This window comes from Ixodes scapularis, unplaced genomic scaffold (assembly GCF_016920785.2).
Source record: "Ixodes scapularis isolate PalLabHiFi unplaced genomic scaffold, ASM1692078v2 PGA_scaffold10__122_contigs__length_95168666, whole genome shotgun sequence".
NCBI classification, from domain to species: Eukaryota; Metazoa; Arthropoda; class Arachnida; order Ixodida; family Ixodidae; genus Ixodes; species Ixodes scapularis.
The window spans coordinates 17,601,331-17,622,762 of NW_024609836.1; the positions used below are offsets into that span (position 1 = coordinate 17,601,331).

At 46.2% G+C, this 21,432-nt stretch overlaps 1 protein-coding gene across 1 annotated transcript in view; it reads right to left on the minus strand.

Moving 5' to 3' along the window:
• The window catches only part of LOC8039868, a 54,759-nt gene that overhangs the window by 22,579 nt on the left and 10,748 nt on the right, over positions 1–21,432 (minus strand). Inside the window, exons 2-5 of the mRNA XM_040212581.3 lie at positions 13,469–13,560; positions 10,099–10,168; positions 8,341–8,403; positions 5,720–5,880 (exon numbers count right to left, since the gene is read on the minus strand). Coding sequence (XP_040068515.3) covers positions 5,720–5,880; positions 8,341–8,403; positions 10,099–10,168; positions 13,469–13,560 — 386 coding nt within the window. The remainder of the gene's footprint in view (positions 1–5,719; positions 5,881–8,340; positions 8,404–10,098; positions 10,169–13,468; positions 13,561–21,432) is intronic.

The window sequence follows — 21,432 nt, forward strand, 5'->3', positions numbered from 1 at the left end:
CCACTCAGCCACGGATTTACACCTCGCAGAATGTTTGATATGTTTACTAGACGATGGCGCCACCGTTAAACCTGGTCGCGCCACTTTCAATAATAATAATTGGGGTTGTGGGGAAATTTATACAGCGTGTAGTTGGTCAGCCATTAAAGTTGCGACGAGTCACACGCTGTAGATGAGCAATTTAGCCAGTGCGGTACAACCGCTAGCCTGGGGTCTTTAACGTGCACCACGCAGTAGTGATACACGACCGCACGCCGGTACGATGCTCATCCAGATCGAAACGGGCAGGGGTGGGGCTCGAACCCAGGATCCCTGGGTTCTGCAGCGCGAGCTTTCGCTCCACGCGCGTCGAGCTGGGTGTGCGCTTTAGCCCACTCGGCCACCGATCTCTTTTTTTTTTTCTTCTTTATAACAGTTTTATTCACCAACGGCATGCTCAGGCTACATATACATTTGCTTAGCACACATCATTAAGAACGTTTGGAGTTTTCACATAGTTTTTCACATTTCTTTACCCACGAAGGCGGGTCGTCTTGATCCGTGTAGATACAACGTATTTGTGTTACAAATTCCACGAAGTATGCTTCAACTGGCCGTGGGTTAAGATCTGCGTTTCTAACTGCCATTCTGGAGCACCAGATACTGTATAGAGTAGACCAACGAGCATTATGAGGTCGTACGGCACAAGTTCATGAGAAGTAATTGGAAGAAAACGAATCGACTGTGACGTTATTTCTAAGTCCTTTTTCAATGTCCTCTGTAACACGTCCCAAAACAAAAGGGCGTCCCAACAAAAAATAAATACGTGCTCTATGGTCTCAGGCGTTTTACACAGTAGGCAGTTGGTGGTCCAAGGAACAAAAATTCCTTTCTCGTGGAGCCATGCTTTCACTGGGAGGGTCGAGGTGTGAAGTTTAAAGAAGAAACTTTTTGCACGCGGCGGGATCGCCATTTTCTTAACACGACAAAGAAAATCCTGGCCAAGGCTTTGTCTGTGCACTGCGCGATACAAGGGCTCTGGAAAAAGACTAGTTGTCATACATTGCATTAGACAGGCCCTTCCTATTTACAGATGACAAAAAGTCCCTGGAAAAGCGAACTGACAAAAAATTGTACGTATCGACAACCTCTTTGAGAAAACCTCCTATTTTGGATGGTTGCTCCCCGCAGCTTGAGACCAAAAATGTAGGCAAGTGCCACGCCAATTTTGTTTGAATGGCAGTGCGCATAAATGGTTGTTCGATGTCTCGTAGAAAAAGGAATTGTGACACAAGTTTTCGTACAAACAGGTGTGCAAGGCCCAGTCCCCCCTGAGGGATGCGACGGAAAAGGTTATCTCTTCTCATCGGTTCCCAACTTGATTTCCAGATAAACATAGCACAGATTCTATGGACTTTTTGCATACAACTTCGAGTACATTGCAACACTTGAAGCACATACATGAGCTTGGCGACAAGGAAGATGTTACAGGCCGTTGCCCTCGCAAAAATTGACAAGTCACGGTTCGGCCAGCGTGATACCTTCCGTTTCAGTTCGGCTGTTGCTTCGGACCAGTAAACACCAGGATTGTGCATATTCTGGAGTGGTACACCAAGGTATTTTGTAGGCGTCAAGCACCCGTTTGATTCCTTCGAACTCCAATGGCTTTGTAGCCCATGAGCCGTGCCAAAAACCGTAGCATTTTTCTAGATTCACAGCCGCACCACTAACGTCGCAAAAGTGTTTAACCAATGCGATGGCGTTGGTCACACTTCTTTTATCGCTGCAGAAAACTGCAACATCATCGGCGTACGCCAATACCTTGACTTCGAGTGCGTTGAACTGAAAACCTTGTACATTCGCGTTGTTCGCGATGCTCAAACAGAGAGGTTCCAAATAAAGTGCGAACAACAACGGTGAGAGGGGGCAACCCTGCCGCACTGAGGACAGTACGGGAATGCTCTCAGTTACGTTGCGGTTTACTCTCAGTCGTGTGGAACAGTTCTGATATGCCATTCGCACTCCGTCATATAAAACGTGTCCAATGTTAACATGTCGCAAAATGGCCCAGAGGAATTTATGGTTCACACGGTCGAATGCCTTCTCGAGGTCAATCTGTAGCATGGCAATCTGATCTTCTCTATCGGTACAACAGTCTAGAATGCTTCTGGCTACGTGAATATTTGTTTGTATTGTTCTACCCTTTATACCACATGTTTGATGATCGCCTACCAATTGGCATATTACATGCTGCAGCCTTCTATTGAGAATTTTTGCATATATTTTATAATCTACATTGCAGAGACTTATTGGCCTATAGCCCTCTACACGACGCAACTTGGCGATATCCTCAGATTTTGGAATTAAAACCGTGTGAGTTTTCATGAAAGACAGCGGCAGTACTTTTCTCTTATAAGATTCTTCGATGACAGCGAGCAAAATGAGACACAGCCGACTTTTGAATTTTTTGTAAAAAGTTGAACAAAGCCCGTCAGGGCCTGGCGTTTTACCCCCGGGCAGGTCGCTTATTGCTCTTTCTACTTCTTCAACGCTGATGGGTTCCTCAAGCCATTCCCGCGTGTTGTCGTCTAGCCTCGGCATAAGAGACAGGAGGTCTTTCATTTCGCAATCGTGCCTTCCTGAAGTGAGTGAAAAAATCCGTCGGTAATGTTCTACAAACGCTTCCTCGATGTTTGTGCTATCCGCGGTGAGGGTGCCTTTCCTCTCGATTTCGGTTATTTCTTTGGACATTGCATATCTTTTTTCAGCTATCAAAGCTTGCTTGGTAGGTTGTTCGCCGCAAAGAAACCTTTGCGTTCTTGCGCGGACCACAGCGCCTTCATATCGCGCTTTCTGAAAGTGTTCGAGTTGGGCTTTGATATTTTCTATGTCTTTTACTCCTTGACCAGGATTAGTACATTCTGTTTCACTCAGGGCCTCTAAATTGTGCTGCAGTTTTCGCTCTTCTGCCCTGGCGTAAAACTTGAGCGTGCTCGATCTTTCAATTGCTGACATTTTAACCTCCTCTTTGAACCGCTCCCACCGTTCTAAGGGGCACATCCCGCTTTGCTCAACCATTCTATCAAGGAGATCGTCCACTGCAGCTTCAAATGTCTTGTCTTTAAGTAGGCCTGCGTTCAACTTCCACAATCGCCAGTTAAACTTTGACCTAGGGGTTTGGTTTTCTCCAATTGTGACATTTACGAGACAGTGGTCACTAAAGAACACAGGTTTTACGTGATAAGATCCAATGTTATTTACAATGTCGCTAGAAAAATAAATGCGGTCAAGGCGTGCGTGAGAGGATTTCTGAAAGTGTGTGAACTGAATTTTCTTTATACTTTTTGAAATGTAAAAAACATCTTCCAAATTATTCTCAGCGATTATTTCACTCAGGACATTTGCACTAGAATCACTTACGCGCGCGAATGGAGTTCTGTCTCTTGCTTCACAAATGCAATTAAAGTCGCCTAGAAGTATAGTGGTCCGATCACATTTAATGTAATGTGAAATCCCTCGGAAGAATGCCTCCCGTTCACTAACTTTACAAGGGGCATAGATGCAGATTACTCTCCTCTGCCCTTCCAACAAATTAAAGTCACACAAAATAAAACGCCCATGGTCATCGGTAATGACACTCACATTTGAAAGGGGAACAGACTTTTTAAGGAATAAAAAACAACCACCTGCAGTGCCAACTGCATGCGTTACGCATACCTCGTACGAGGTAAGAAAAGGCTGTAACGCCCTCGTCACCTGCTCTTCCTCCGCCATTTTTGTTTCTTGTAAGGCCAAAAAGTCTAATTGCTCCTCGTGGAGCAAACGTAGCAGCTGGTATTGTTTTCGAGTGGAGTTTAGTCCTCTAATGTTGAGGGTTCCAAATGTTAAACCTTTAGTGGAAGGGCCAGTTTTTTTAGTCGGAAGCATTGTTGGGATTGGAGGAGGAAGCGTGCATTGGAAAGCGACATATGAACAACCTCACATGGAAGCTACATCAGGTGTAACTTTGCAACTGGCACTAGTAAAGCGAAAATGGATCTAAGAAAGACATGACCTAAAGCGTTCGCAGTTTGGATGTAACCAGAAAGTAACCACCTTCTACGAGGTTCGCTCTCGTCCATTGCCCGGGGGAGGGCGGGGCTTGCACCGTTTCTTCCTCCCGTGAACTGGAGTCCAGTCAGGCCCTTCCTCTACGAGGTCTAAAGGCCTCTTTGAGGGGTCAGCACCTTCATCCATTTCCAGGTCGTCTTCGGACGTGATGTCCGAATGGTGATCGCTCATGCAAGCTGGCCTCGTTGACTGGTCCTTTGAGGGGTCCGATGCAGCACCGTCGACGTCCGGACTGGCGTTCCCAACCGCAGGGTTGTCAGCTCCCAGGCAACTTGGCAAGATGGTGTCGCTCTCCCGTGCTAGGTCTCCCTCTCGACCGGCCAGAGGACCAGATGAGATGGTGTCGTTCTTCCGGGATAGGTATATTTCACGACCAGCTTGGCAATTAGACGCCAAAGTGTCGTCCTCTCGCGCAGAGTCTCCCTCACGGCCAGTTGGACAACTTGACAAGGTGGTGTCATTCTTTCGTTCTAGGTGTTCCTGTCGTCCGTCTGTAACCTTTGAGTCATCGGTAGTGACTGGATGTCGAATGCCGTCTTCGCCTTTCTCAGCTTTTTCTCCATCGATGAAGAACTCCGAGTTGTCTTCCCCAGGAGCAGGCAGCATCACGGTGGCATATGTTCGAATGCAGTCCTCTTGCTCGTGGCCATAACGATTGCACTTGTCGCAGTGGGGAACGCGGCACTCTCTACGAATGTGGCCTGTCCTCTTGCATCGGAGGCAGAGCGGTGCCCTCCCTGGAACGACGACCAGGACCTTGCTGCCGAACATAACCAGCTGGTGCGGGAGATGATCTTTTGTTATGCCCTCTTTGAGGTTCATTTTAACAAATCTCGTTGTCGTTTGAACATTCTGGAATCCTTCCACCCTCCACGTGTCCCGGGACACTTCGTTCACCTTCCCGTAAGGCTCCAGGGCCCTCCGTACTGCATCGTCGCTTATGTGAATCGGTGTCCAGTGCAGTCGTAGTCGGACCTCGCATTCGTCAGGGTCGATGAGCAAACAACGTTTTTCTTTCACGACCAGTTCTTTTGCCGCAAGAAGCTTCCTCTTCGCAGTCAGAGAGTTAAACGTGAAAAGCCAAACATCGTTCATTTGGTACTGGCCAGCTCCAATCAAATCTTGTAGAACGCCATGGCGTTCCATTTGTGTTCGAAAATCGTCTATCTTGTATGGGCGCCCGGAGGTGTCACAATGCGCAAATACAGAGTTCAAAACTTCAGTACCTGTGGGCAGAGACGGCAGAACCACTCGGTAGGAATCCTGAGACATTTCAGTAGATGAACCACGGCCGGTGAAAGCCGTTGCAGACGCTCCTCGGGAGCTCATCAAACTTGCGACCGTTCCGAACGGGGGCACGCGCTTCTCCCGACCACCGAGCTCCTCCGCGCCACTTTCACGATTCGTTAAAGCATGTCAAATTCGACGTACGGTTTCACGGAACGGGTCAGCTGTACCGTTCGTGGATTTCGGAACCGTGTGCTTGAAAAACGACTCGCTAAAACTAACGTTTTTCGAACGTTTCTCACGCAAGGCACGCTTGCATGGCGAATGAGAAACGATGCGAACGGTGCCTGATAACGCATCACTTTCCACTCTTTTAAGATGGCGGTGCCCAAGCGGATCTCACCTGGAAGCCGCCTCGGCTGGCGTACGTGATGGTGAAGAAGGCCTGGAACTTGGCTAGGATGCAGACGGTGCCGTCCGTGGCGTTCCACACGCCGAACGAGAACTCCGGGATCGGGGCCCGAGGGGGCACCACCCCAGGGGCGGCCGCCGGAGGGACGGTCTCTGTGCAGGAAGCCCAGAAAACAGCTATTTCGGTAGAGTCACTAAACACCGCATAAAATACATGATTTGCACGTGACGTCGTCGCCCCGTGGTGGTGGTCACTCCTATTTGGTCCTGCCGAGAAAAAAAATTAATGGTGCGAAGTATATGCTGTAGAAAGTACACAGTCGGTAGCAAGACCATCACAATGGCCGCTGTTGTGACATTGTGTAAACGATGTATTAGTTCTCAATGTTCATGATGAATGGAACATGCGTTAAGGTTTTTCTCCACGTGCGATGGCAGTAGCAGAAAAAAAAAAAGAAAAACGAGCACCGTTTACCGCTTCAACTCGCAGTCAGAACCAAAGTTGGTCAGAACATGAGGTCACATTATCTGTTTCGTTTTCACGCGCCGGGATTTGCAAAAAAGAACAGGTCATGTGCTGAGCTTCACTCGTTGTTATGGTCTGGCTGTCTGCATCACAGCAGCTACTGGGCACGATCCACTACCCGAATGCTCGTGGAGACATTGATTGTCACGAGCCAACCGAGTGCTCATGCAGGCTAACGCGGTACTCGTGCCTAATCTATGAGCATTAGGGGGGATCGGTATTTGAATATCATCGTTATGTAAAAGCCCTGTGACTATGCAAATCAATGCACTCCGGGATTCTACGTCATCAAGTTTTTACCAAGGACAAATGGAAGGAAGAAGTGCACTTTTACTTTTGCAATTACCTGGCGACAAAGAAGCTCCCTCAGATTCATCAGCTCTTTCTGGGGGGCTATGTTGCACGTTTTGGACTCCCAGGAGACTAGGGAGAAGGAAGTGACGTAGGTGTGAATGAACGTATCTTGGCAGCACCACGCAACGCGCAATCAGCGACTCCACCAATCAACATCCAAAGAGCGTTGTTGACGTCACTTCCTTCTCCCTAGTCTCCTGGGAGTCCAAAGCGTGCAACATAGCCCCCCTGAAGAACTGCCGTTCCTTCAAGCGCGTCAGTAGAACGACTCTTCAGCGTCGCCGGTGATGTATTCTCAAGGAAGCGGGGATACATAACCGATGGAAACTCTTTTGAAACTGATTTCTTGCGTCCATAGTAGAGCTTCAGTTTTGTCCCATGATTTAAAATTATTTTAAACGAATCTAAATATGTATACCAGTGACATTGTATGCGATCGTCTTTGGGTCAGAGTAGTACCAACAGCTTACGTGAGAAATATCATAGCCCAATATGGCTGAACGGTTGCTTTAAAGGTCGTCGAGCTTCTCATGATCGCCTCGCAGTGGATCAGATTAAGCCATTAGAGAATGAATCATGAAGCGTAAAGATATTTTTTTATTTTTTTATTTCATGAGTTTTGCGCCACTTAGGTTATGATTGTATGGTATGGCATCAGTATCTAAAGGGTGTTATTAAGCAGATTGGCGCAATACAAGCAAAGACAACTAGATTTATTTTAAATAGATATGACCGCAATTTTTTTCCTACATCTTTTATGGTTGATACAGGACTCACGCCTCTTGGTTCCAGACACGCTCTAGAACAACTTCTGCTCCTACTCGAAATATTGAATAATAACTGTGTACTTATTCGGGGGAAAAAATATGTTGTTTTTATTACTTAATCACGCACTCGAAGCTTCCATCCTTTAAATCTTATACCGTACAGAGCCCGCCTTAACCTTTTTAAATAATTTTTTTTCTAGAACGATAGATTGCGTTTTTCACGGCTTTCTTAGTTTTGTTCCATAGAGCGTGTACATCTTTTTCACGCCTTTCTTAGTTTTGTTCCATAGGGTGTGTGCATCTTTAATTGTTTGTGTTTTTGAATGTATATGTACGGTTTCTTTCCACTCCTACGATAACCTCATTGAGGTCGCAATATTTCGAAATATATAAATAAATTAGCCCCCTCATTTCTTAGGCTCCCTGACAGCTTAAAACACGCGGCGCGTGTCCTACCATGTCCTCGCTTCGTGATTCCTTTTTATCGGTTAACGCCTCAATTTCTCGCTTTCTGCGAAGCGACGCAAAACCCGTACGTACAAATAAGAAAGCAAAATCTAAAAAAAAAAACGACATTTACAATTTTCTGTAATACCGAATTAGAGCGCAGCTGTTGAGGAGGAGGAGGGGAGGGTACGTAGGGGAGGGTACGCCCCTCCTTCCTCTCCGTACCCTCCCCAACTCCTCTCCTGCTCCGCTTCCATTTAGCGGAAAAAGTTTCGCTAAGTTTCCTGCTAAATTTAGATATTATTTTCCGGCTAAATTTAGAGGGAAAAATTTCCCGTTAACTTTAGCGGAAACATTTCCCCGTTAAATTTAGCAGGAAAGTTTCCTACTAACTGTACCGGGGAAACGTCCCATAACGCAACGCACGGTTACGTCAACGCCGACGCCGCTCAACCCGGCAACGGGCGCCTAAGAGCTGCTTTCTAAAATAAATCGGTTGCATAGACGGATATTCCTCACCTTTCGCTGGTGGTTCAGCCTTCTGCGATTCGGAGGCGGGGAGTTTTTGCCCTCCTGTGGTGGCTGCAAAAAGAAGCGGTTTAACTTGGCCGGATCGTTTCAAGAAGAAACCAGTCGGAGCCCATCGGGATGCAAATGTGGGTCCGAGCAACCCGTCAAACCTGTCTGGCTACAACATGAAGCCATCTAGAGTCCGGAACAACTTAAAATACGCAGGGCGAGACCTCATCGCTCTGTAGCAAATCAGGCCTTAGCCGAGACGAAGGCGAAAGTAGGAAGTAAGAAGCATTTCTTACGCTCTCTGACAGATACGCGTGGCGTGGCCTAGTGCATCGTGTGAACGGGCCTTTAAGGCCCCGTTCACACGATGCATTTTTCTCGCGCATCTAGTGTCGCGAAACGTAGTTTCGCGAAGTGGTTGCGCCGTCTGAACGAGTCCGAAAAGGACGCGCGTCCTTTTCGGACTCGTTCAGACGGCGCAACCATTTCGCGAAACTACGTTTCGCGACACTAGATGCGCGAGAAAAATGCATCGTGTGAACGGGGCCTTAACGGGCTGCCGATGCTCCGAACTGCGCATTGCCTGTCAGAGCACGTGGAGGCTCAGCGGCTACGCTTCCTGGGCCCCGACCATCAAATGACGTAGTCCAAGAAACGGCTCGATCGACGTCATCTGCGCAGGTACCCTGAGCGCCAGAAATATCGGGCTCAACGTTCCTGGGCGCGCTTTCCTGTCAAAACAATTCGCAAGTTTCACAGCCTATAGGGGGCGCGCTAGTTGTGATCAAAAATGGCTGTCATCTGGATGGTCGTCGTATAGCGGCGGTACAAGGTGGGGTCTGCGACGCGCGAGTAATTGTACTTTCATAAAATGCGAGCGATATAAGAACATTGCCTCATTCTTCCACGCCAGGAAGATGTAGGTGAGCGACTTAATTTCGAAGTCTGTCCCTCGAGGAGATAGGGATCGTAATTCTCGCACCGCGGTACCAGCATCGCTGAAAGTTGTGATTTGGTGCACCCCCACGTTCGCTGAATGCGCTTTAGAAGTCGCTCCAATAAAACTCCTTCAACTGCTCCGCGAACAAGTAGATGCGCGGGAACGTTTTGAGTGCGTCCTTTCATTAAATCTCGCACGTTTGGCATCAGAAACGCTTCCTCCCATTGCACACATTGCGCCACCGGAGTTTTCCGGATCAGGACGGCATCGGCAAACGATTAGTTATCTTCTTTTTTATTTTTCGTCTAACCCGAGGAGTTTAGAGTGTATATATAAAAATGCCCCCCTAAAAAAAATAGTACTTTATTTGTAATCTATGCAGTAATAAATTACGCGTTGTCGAACGCTCAGTTTTTACCCAAATGTGGCGCCTGAGCTATAGAGGGCAAAGGTTCGGAACGAATCGTTACCTCGTACAAACATTATAAGCGATTTTTCGAAATTTCAAATGGTAAAACTGTGGCTGACAGTGCCCACAAATACAGGGGGCAGAACGGCGCGAACTGTCGAAAGCAGACATAATTTTCTCCATTGAAAGTTACAGAAATTCATTTACAACTTTTGATAAGATAATGGTTAGTTTTGAAACTTTGGTATTTGGGTTGGACCGCCGCTAGGGCTACATTTGAGAGAAGAGCGAGCGTTCGAATATGGACATTAATTTTTAGTTAAAAAAAACACTGTTTTATGTTGTTCTTTTTTTTTTCCTGAGGGTGGGGAGGACAGAGGGAGTTGGTGTACTACGTAGCACAGCTTACCGTTGTCGACCACCGTCACTTTGGGCTCGACTGAAGCGGTTTCTTGATAGGTCGGACCTTGCGTGACTTCCTGAAAGGGGACGAAATCTTGTCAAGGAAAGGAGTCGCAAAAAGAGAAGTGCAATTGGCCCATTGCACCAGGCGCTTGGCGCGTGCGTGATGCCGCCATGACTTTACTCCAAGGGAAGCGGGTAGCAGTGCACGATACCTCGGGTGCCGTCTCGTGCTTTGCACGTGCATAACGCGTGCAAGCTAGGTTGTCACACGTGCACCAACACAAAAGTTCCCTTGATGCCTCGTGGTAACGGCGGCGTGGCGAAACAAGCTCAGATCGTCTGAGATCGTCCAACCATCTCTTGAAAATTCAACAGTGTATAATGTCTCTTTATCACCTAAGGGCTCGTTGGAGAACATATTTATTACAGCATTTTACGGGATTGGCTTCGCTTTGAAGTGTCTGCGATTTGGGGAAAAAAGGGGGGGGGGGGGGGGTGGCAATGGAATGTTTCTAGTTCCGGACCATGCTGTGTTATGTGCCATATTTGCCGTACCGGACTCGGATTTCTCGGAGTAATCGAATCTAATTTTGAGTGGGTTTACTTACTCTACGCCACCTGAAAAGTTATATGTAGCCTTACCGCGGGCACGAAACGACTTTCCCATCTTTTTAGCTTTGCGAATTGGGTTACAGAGAAGACGTGCTGAACTTATCACTACAATGGACTGCGTTTCTGTCTTTTTAGCATTGCTCACAACTCTAGAGATGCAGCAGGTGCATACAGTAATACATTCATTTTATTTGCATTTTTCGTTTTATTTCGTGATATTTAGTTGCTCGTAGAAACATTCTGTTGACTCTGAGGGCATTTACCGAGATGCCTTATAATGTAATCATACTTTCAAGCAGAGAAACGACGACATTATGAAAACGATCGTAGAAATAGTTCTACAAAGAAAAAAAAGTAATCATCAAAGGAGAAGATGGAAAAAATAAGCCTAAAGCAATACACAAAGTGGAACTAGAACACAGTTCAAAGACAGGCAATATACTATCAAAACATTTACGAGGCCAAATAAAAATTAAAAAAAAGAAAGAAACGCTAGAAGAAAAATAAAAGAAGTAAGAAGGGAGTTTGAGAGCCCGTGACCGAATAATTGTTAAACGAATAATTCGATTCGACTTTCTAATTTCGAGAATTCGTGTTTCCCAATAATTTATTAAATTAAACATCACTCCTTCTGGGTAAAAAAATATACTTTTTAGGAACACTCTTTGTGTGACGTAATCCTCACAGGCCTACGTTGGATCAAAATGAAACTGCAAGAAGAAGGTTTGACTAACAAATTATTTTCATTGAAAGTATTCCGCGAACAGAGCAGTCGCATTCCTAGCTTTTTGGACGAGCTCGACGTAAACCAGCAAGCCATGCACCATTTCAAATTCAATAATCTTGCGTCGCCTGCCGCCATCTATGTGCACTAAATAATAATATTCTCACCGTTTACGTTCATATTACGAAAATTGTCAAAATGCAAATAGCAACGATAATTTAATCCTTCCCTCCCGGTAGCCCGTCGTTCCCCGCAACGTAGAGCGATATGACAGGGATGGCGGCCGATTCAAACGGTTCAATCATATCAATCTATTCATTTGGCATGCTGCCTATCCATTCGTGGATGGGTATACACATCCTTCAGCTACGTCTCAAGATTGTCTCTCCAATGAACACCGTGCTTACTTGCGCTATAGTTCCGCCTGCCATGGCGAAAAATAAACACGAAGGCTTTTGATTCTCATCTATCCGATTTTTTTTTTTTTTTTTTTTTGCATTTTGAATGAAAGGTTTTGTATTAGATACTTGATTTGAAATCCGCCTTTTTGGCCACTATTCGGCGCTTTTCAATTTGAAATAGATTCGAGTAGATGTTTTATTATTCGAGCACCTCTACAGATAACTCTTCACAGGACTACCCATCAGGCTACAAAATTGATAATTTTATGGCAAATGTGTACTCGGGGAAAATATTAATTCCTATATACGACAATGTCTTCACTGAAAATTAAAAAAGCAATGCCCCAACTTTGTCAACAATGGTACTTTAACCGATTAATTAAACTTCTACTTCCGTCTCAGAAGGCAAAACTTTTACTTAGCATTTCGTTCAATTATTAGCATACCTTTTTTGCCTTGGAGAAAGTACGAAGGTTATAAATTTTTAAACGATTGGCTGCTAAGCATGTAGAGGTGGGCACACATGACTACAGCCTCGGTGCCGAATGTCAGAGATCTGGTGCGAGACACAGCATTTCAGATAAGAAAAATACAGCCTCAGCAATCCAAAAGGTGCACGCAGGCATCTTTCAAGCCGATGGTGTTGTCAGTCCGTTGCATCGAAGCATTGAAGCCACATTTATCAATAAACCTGCTCTTTTGACACGTTCCACGGGGAATAGACAAAATATAGTGAATGATATCAGTATGAAGTCGAATATTTAGTATAAGTACATAATTAAGGCATGAGACCGAGGAAGCGCCAAGAATAGACTTGAAACAGCGAATGGCTAGCTGTGTGCGTGTGTGCGTGCATCTTTGCATGTGTGCGCGGGTGGCTGTGTGTGAGCGTGAGTCTTGTGAGTTTGCGTGCATGCGCCTATACGTGTGTGTGTGTGCGCGCGCGTGCGTGTGTGTGCGCTTATGCGTGTGTGTACGTGCACGTGTGCGTATATGTGTGATTGTGTCTGCGTATGTGCGTTTTTTTTTTGTGTGTGCTTCAGCGCATGCTTTTGTGTGTATGCGTCTCTGCGTGCGCGTATGTATGTGTCAGCGCGCGCGACTGTGTGCGTGCGTCTGGGTGTGAGTGCGCTTCTGTTAGTGTGCGTATATGTGGTACGTGTGCTCCTGCTCGCGCTTGTGTGCTCTGCTTATGTGCGCGTGCGCGTACTTATGTGTGTTTGTGTGCGTTTGTATACGCTTTTGTGTGTGCGTGATTGTGTGCGCGTGTGCCTGCGTACACTTGTTTGTGCATGTGCTTGTTTGTTTGCGCGCTTGTGTGTGCGCTTGCTTGTGGGTGCTTGTGTGTGTGTGTGTGTGCGTGTTCAGCTCTTTGGCTGTATGCTTTAGTTTTCCATATCGCTAGCTCGCCTGCACAGTTGCTGCTCTTTCTGTTTTTCTACGTAAAAAATACACCGTTTCCTTCATTACTGCCCGTAAGGGTCTTCAAGAATAATAAATGATGATTATGGTGATGATGATGCGCAGCTGATCTGATGTTCACGCTGTCTGTCTGGCCTCTGCGAACCATGCCTTTACACGACCACCAGTGCCACCAGCGCGCAATCGGGAGGAAGGAAGCCGTTCCGGCGCCTCACCCGCAGGGCGACGTACTTGTGCTGAGGGTCCGGTTGCCAAACGACGGTCTCCTCGTAGTCGATCGCCGCGACCTCGAGAGCGCAGGCCAGCGCTGAAACGAAACAGGTACGAACCATTCACCGTGGGCGGCCGCCACTGAGCGAGATCGTCCGCTTCACTCGGTCAGCCCAACCCAGGAGAGCTGTTTTGTATGCATTCGGAGCTTTTCTTTGTCGAAGTACTTGCTCACATCACATAAAATTGGGAGTTTAGCATCATAGAATTTGAATTTAAATGATCGTGACTACGGGAACAAATAAAATGAAGTGCGTTAAGTAACTTTTCCCTCCTCAATGAAGTTGCCCAACACAATACGTGAGGCGAAAGCTTGAACCTAGATATCTGCACTTCAATCCACAGCGTGCCGTCGCGCGCCACTGCGTGACGCACATTAAGAATTCTTAGTTTGTATCTATATTGCCCTGATTGGAGGTCTTCCCTCGCACAGGTCAAAAAAAAAAAAAAAATTGGGGTTGTGTGCATGTTTATACAGCCTAGAACTTGGTCTGCCTCAACGGCGACGAGTCTCCCAGCTGTTGATGAGCATTTTATCCCGTGCAGTACAACCACTAGCCTGGAACCTTTAACGTGCCTCTCAAAAGATATCTCAAAATAGCAAAGGCAGATCATTCTCGCTATACAGCTATACCTGACGGCCCATTTGTTTTTGCTTTTATTTACGTTTGTACAGCACTGAACAGGACATGCCCAGCTATATTCACAACTCCTTCTAATTTATACGTACATTATACTTGGTGGCGTTGCAATCAATGACCGTAGCACCAATATACTGTTCTTTGTATGAAACATGACCTCGAACACTTTATTCAATATTGGGCAGAACCCTTCTATAAGTAACACCAAGAAAGCGAAATAGAACCAGTCTGCCTCCCGATATCATTTGTTGCTCAGAAAACGACAAGAGCATCAAAACACAAGCTAGTTCTGGCAAAAGTACTCTCAAAATTAATATGCCAGTTGGTTGGAACCGTGCTCAGCAATCTGGCAGAGTGCCTTTACTTTGTGCTAAAACAACAAACAGCAATATCTTAGTGGTCAGACGCTGTTAAAAAACAAATCCAACTATTCTTTGGCATAATCTTAAGGGATTATTTTGGATTCTGCCCATGACACCGCACAAAATTCGAAAATGTTTGCTGCCCTGGAATCACAGGACAAGCACAATGTGAATCAAGGAATCACAGGGGGAGGCTTGATTCCCATTGTGCGATTTTTATCGCGATTTCGCAGTTGCGACGTTGAGCAAAGCAGCCTCCACCACGCTTTTTATGCCCCATGAGCGACGTCGCAACTTTGAAGTCGCAAGTAAAATCGCACTATGTGAATCAAGCCTGAAGAAAATATTTACAAGTTAACTAGATATTTTTAATTATTCAATTCGTTATTTATTCTTTTATACTGGTAACCTGACGTCAGCGGTGGTCAATAACAATACCTCGAGAATAAAAAAGATACTTCGTATATTGTAATTGGCATTTTTTTAAATAATCTCAATCGTCGGCTTTAAGAAAAAAAAAAAAAAACTAAAAAGGGTTTTGAAAAATAAACAAAAACCTGAGGTGAATTCTAGTGTATTTTGTCCTGTGATTTTGAATGTCACAAGCATTTGACTCAAACCTCTCACCAGACGCGAGAAACAGCGAAAAACCCATCACTGGACGGGACTGCCTTGCGCGTGCTCCCTTGCGAGGGAACACGTGCAGTGTTCAAAATTGCAATATATTTTTTTTTATATTCGTGATCATGGAGGCCAAGTGAAGACAATTTAAGTGTTTTTCCCGTCAAATAGAAAACCGCTTCAATTCTCTTTTAAGAGTCCGCATATGTAAATGTATATGAGAATAAAAATGTTTACACTTAATTGAAAATTAAAGCGTTTTTTATAAACACACACACAAACACACACACACACAGATGTCCACACAGTTAAACTGTTTGCATTTGGCCTTCAGGATGGCGAATATTAAAATTATATTTCTGATTGATGCGCCACCTGTCCACAATAGCGCTTTGAAAATTGCGTTGCGGCGCGTTCAGAGAGAGGAGGAAATCCTGAGGTATTATACAGAGATCTGAGCGGCCTTCCGCGCCTTCCGCAAACCTTACCCGAGCAGTCAAATATGCTGCACGCGTTCCCTCGCAGGCAGTTGAAAACTCTGGGTATGACGTCATACCGGGACGCCCTTTCTGCGCGTCGTCAGGGCAGTCACGTGACAACAGGGATCACGTGACAACTTACGTACACCTCCCCCCCCCCCCCCTTCCCCCCTTTTCTCAGTTTGTTTTTATTTCGGTAGTGACCGTAGTGACTATCTCGACGTCCACTCTCGAAAGTTATTTTGACGTCTATCTTCTTATTTTGGCATCTCGAACTTTGGAGCATCGGAGTTCGGACTGGAAAGTGAGCGAAAGTGGCGGTGAAACAAATATTTCGCGCGCAGGCGAAGTCGTGGTTTAACATAAATTTTCAGAAAACAAATGTGCAGTAGACTGCAGTTTTTATGATCTTTTAAATAATGTATAATTCAAAAAAAAAAAAAAAAGAAGAAGAAAAGGACTTCTTTTACATCAGTTATCAGGCCGCAGGTAACGGTAGCTTGGAGGTGCCCAACATTACAGGATGCGGCACCATGGCCTTTTATGGTTTATTTCGTGTTTTATGTAGACAAAGGAACGGAATGTCGTGTCATAAAATTTGCAGTTATTTGGAAAATGCGTGTATCTCCTACAATCGCGCCAGAACTTTAGTTCGATCGCACCGGTGAAGAAACATCAAGAAGGCACTGTTTGCATTCGCAACCTTTTATTTAACATCCCGATCGTTTCCTAAATAACCCGCTCGTTATGCACGAACCAAATATAAAATCTATACAAAACGAGGAACAGAGGAAACACGGTTAAAAACAAAGCAGGAGCCAAATGCGAGGCGAAACTGCAACCATATTGTCGCGAGGCTATGCCTTCGCGGCGTCGGTTCTATATCTTTATTTTGCGGACCCCTTCTCGAAAAACGCGAGTGTCTTTCGCCGGCGGCAGGTCGCTGCCGCTAGGTGGCCGCGGAATCCCCATTCGAGTAGGCATAGTTTCGGGATGATCCCCACCCAGACTCTGGCACCCTGTTCCAAAATTTACTCGATCTTGCTCCAGGGTAAGGGTTTTGTACACTTGGCGTTCTAAACTCAACCCGCGTCCAGCGTTTTTCAATCTGTGCTGTCACGTGATACGATCCGCCGGAGTAACTCGGATCCATTTGGGTAAGATTTGGAACACAGCCATGGTGTTACCATACGTGCCGCGGTCGTGAACCGGGCAGTGGCAAGCCGCGTCTTTGCTTTGTGTATTCCTTCTTTAGGAGAGGCGGCGGACCTTGGAGACGAGGTTAGTGACACAGTGTGTATGTATTGGGGAGGTTGTAACCGAGTTCTGCGAACTATCGGCAGGCAAGGAATGTCAGAAGATTTCTGCTGTCTGGTTTTAAGTGCGCGAGCGTTGTTTATTGCGATGACTGGCTGAATCACATATATGCTGTCGGTTAAGACGCCCTGTTGGAGAGTGTTGGCAACTTGGAGGCGGCATGGTGGTTCTGTCCCCTTTTTGGGTTGGAACAGTGTGTTTTATTTGAGTTCGGGGTCCTGAAGCAAGGACCGCCAGTGTAACGTTACTTGTTTTCGGCGCGCGTTTCCCCGAGGGTTTTGTTCTTTTTCCTGTATTTTATTCTTCTTCGTGTACTTCGTCCCTCTGTTCTAGATATGCGTTTTGTCGGGTGTTGGTGCATCCGGTGCTTTTGCTGGGACGTCTCCGATTGGTCCTGAAGAAATTCTCTTGATTGGTCCTTCCCAAACTTTCAGATTGGTGGACTGTGTGGACCCAGAATGCTGCTGAATGCGATATAAGCAGCCGCCAAGGGCCCGCAGAGGACTTGGCTCCTGGACACTATGCCCTGAACATCATTCTTACTCTGGAGGCCAACCTGCACGTCCGACCCCCCTTCGCTTCAGGAGTCTTCCGCACGCCAACTCACAAACTTGGGACCCCTTGCGGCTATGGAGGAGTTCGGCTCGCCCGTCTTTGTGTCGATCTTTGCTTGTCGAGTCCGGCTGTGGTGGGGGCCCACGCTGAGGATGTGTGTGGTCAAGGAGGACGGCAGGGGAAGTCGCCAGAGGTTAGGAGTATTCCCCCCAACATTCATTGACGAATTGTACATAATTGTTACAAAAGAGTCTGTCTCATATTCGTTGAATAAACAGTTGTTTGCTAATATCAGACTCGTCATCAACTGAGGAGAGGACACTTATTTTCTTCGTTACAATATGAAGACGCGTTCGCGCGGTATAGAGGCACAAAAAGCGTACCAACTTTCTCAATGTTACATAGTGCAAGCACCTGCGTTTGTTATGTGCAGGCAATACAAAGGGATATCCCGCACACCTTGTTGTTGATTCCTAAATTTAAGTGAGATTCGTGCCGAAATGGCGTGCGAGCTCGGAGCATCGCCACTGAGCGTGTCACGTCCGAAAGGATCAACTGTCCAGAGCCAGTCTCAAACACACGCTGAAGATATTACCACAGTATCCGCCGCCAACTAGGAACGAAACTTCTTAGGCACGGAACACGACTCCGTCAACACAACACCATCAGAAGCTAAACAGAACGAAACAGGATTATAGGAAACCAGAAGCAGAAAGAGATAAACTGATCGACGCCGGAGAGGAGGACGAACAGGATCAAAATAAAAACAGGAACTTTGGGCTGGAGGGGAGGGGCGGTCACGTGGGTGGTCACGTGAGCCCTGTTGTCCCAAGGCTATGGTGCCTGAATCGCGTCTCTGACTGGTGTGTTTAGCGTCCTATCCCGCCCATACATCAAAAGTGGTGCCTAGGTGGCAACAAATGGCGTCACAGAAACCGGAGTGTCATGCTGTTACCTGTCGCGATCCAGGCGGTTGGGGGTAGAAATGCTGGCGAAAAGCGCAAGCGAACGCGAATGTCGCTGTCGTCACGGCGTGCCTTTAGGCGTCCCAGCTTCCGGCTGCCCTACCTTCCGTGGACTGCCACAGTGGGGAGCGACCTACAGCAGAACAGGCATCTGCCATACACAACACAACTGTTGGGACGCCGCCAAGATCGCGACCGGCGACAGCATGACACTTGTATGACGTCATCAGGTGGAAGTCGAGGGACCACTTTTTTGGGCGCGGAAAACACACCAGTCGGAGACGCGTTCCAGCCACCATACCCATGGCTGCGCCCTGACGACGTACCAAAATGGCGTCCCGCCACACACAGTGGTTGGGTTTTCGGGTTTTCTCGGGTCTATCGATACGTTCGGATCAAATGCTCGTGAGCTAGAGTATAAAAAAATGAAAGCCGCTTACAACTCCCTGTAACGCCGAATTAGAGCGCAGCTCTTGAGGAGGAGGAGGGAAGGGCACTGGGGGGGGGGGGTTAAACTAACCAGGGGGGGGGGTCACGTGACCTTAGGGGTCACGGGACCCCCAATGCCGATGATGTCATCACTGACGTCACTGATGACGTCATGAGTGACGATGACGATGCTGGTACCGATGACGTCATCAGTGATGATGACGATGACAATGTGGATGCCGGTGACGTCATCAGTGATGATGACGATGACGATGTGGATGCCGGTGACGTCATCAGTGATGATGACGATGACGATGTGGATGCCGGTGACGTCATCAGTGACGATGACGATGTGGATGCCGGTGACGTCATCAGTGATGACGATGACGATGTGGATGCCGGTGACGTCATCAGTGATGATGACGATGACGATGCGGATGCCGGTGACGTCATCAGTGATGATGACGATGACGATGTGGATGCCGGTGACGTCATGAGTGATGATGACGATGACGATGTGGATGCCGGTGACGTCATCAGTGATGATGACGATGACGATGTGGATGCCGGTGACGTCATCAGTGATGATGACGATGACGTCATCGGGGGTCACGCGACGTCGGCGGGGGTCACGTGACCTCGGGGTGTCACGTGACCTCGAGGAGGGGGTCACGTGACCTTAGGGGAGTCACGTGCCCCGAGGTCACGTGTCCCCCACGAGGTCACGTGACCCCGGTGGGGGGCTCGCGCGGTGCATTATGGGACATTTCCCATGATGCACCGGGGTCACGTGACCTCGGGGGGGGGGGGGGTCACATGCCCCCCCACGAGGTCACGTGACCCCGGTGGGGGGCTCGCGCGGTGCATTATGGGACATTTCCCATGATGCACCGCGCGGTTACGCCAACGGCGACGGCAACGGCGACGCCGCTCAAGCCGGAAACGGGCCCCTAAGAGCTGCGCTCTAAAAAATGAAAGACGTTTACAATTATCTGTAATGCCGAATTAGAGCACAGCTCTTGAGGAGGAGGAGGGGAGGGTACCGAGGAGAGGGTCACGTGTGACGTCACTTGTGACATCACGAGAGTAAAATTTTCCCACTTAATTTGGCGGGAAATTTTTCCCACTAAATTTAACGGAAAAATTTCCCCGCTAAATTTAGTAGGAAAATTTCGTGCAAAATTTAGCGAGAAAATCGTACCTCCGTGGCGTCACACGTGGCGTCACGTCTCTGTAATGCCGAATGCGTCAGACGTGTGACGTCACGTGACGTCACACGTGACCCTCCCCTCCGTTCCTCCCCCCTCCTCCTTTTTAAGAGCTGAGCTCTGATTCGGCATTACAGGGAATTGTAAACGTCTTTCATTTTTTTTCTTTGGCACAATAAAATTATATTTATGGCGACTGAAGTCACTATACGCTGTAATGCTTCCTCATGAACATTTAAAAAAAAAAAATAATAATAGGCTTCATTTTTAGGGAGATACGATGTTGATGGAGACAATAAGAAAAGCTGTTGAAAACAACTTGAGTTGTCCCAAGCGTCCGAGCTCCAGCAGCAGAAAAGCATCATAAATGAAACGTAAAAATACACATATAATTAAAATGTTAATGAATATACTTACGTAATATAAAAAGATACTCTGTACAAAAAACATTTAAAAATCTTAAGATTAAGTTCATAAAAAAATCAATATACACGAAAGATTATACGAAAAATGTACCAACGTAAAAATATAATTTAAATAGCGATTTGGAAGCAGATTAAAAAAAAAAAACAGAATAACAGAAACCTTAAGCTGCCTACCGACAGTGTCTGAAGTTCCACATGTGCACTAATTTGATTAATATACGCCGTTTTGATGACCGTAGTTTGTTCTAAAAATGCTACTTTTCGAGCTGTGCAACAATAAGTGTTGGATATGAATGTAATTCTATTGTTGTTACATTAGTTAAGTTTTCAAAATGAGGCGTTTACATGTTTCTCATTCTTATATTTGAAGCGTGGGAAATATCTATACAAATCAAACATTTTCATTACACCAAGTTGATTGAAAAGGATCTCCGTTGGATAGTCGACTACAACATTGCAAATGCTTCTCATTACGTTTTTAATAGAAATGTATTTCCTTTTAAATTGTCATGACTATCGATTGCGATAAGTATCAATAAAAAGTGTTCTTATGTTCGAAAAGAAACGATAATGGTTATACTATAAAAACAACCTTGTTCTAAGTGGCAAAATAGGTTTTTGGCGACATAGTTCCTCAACGATGTTGGACAGTTTGGATATGATGCAATGGATAGGATCATTCAATAACAAGCTTTCTAAGAAAAATATGCCCAAAGTTTTAAATGTTGGGACTAATTAAATTTTCAAATTCAAATGGATTCTTGCTTATTCTAACATCTATTCTTCGGTCGAAATAATTTCTTAGTTTTATTTGCAATGTTTTAAAACATTACCTTTCTTTTCTGCGCTGAAGCGTAGAAAAGAAAGCTATGGCAAAAAGTGTACTTGTCATGTGTTATAAACAGAC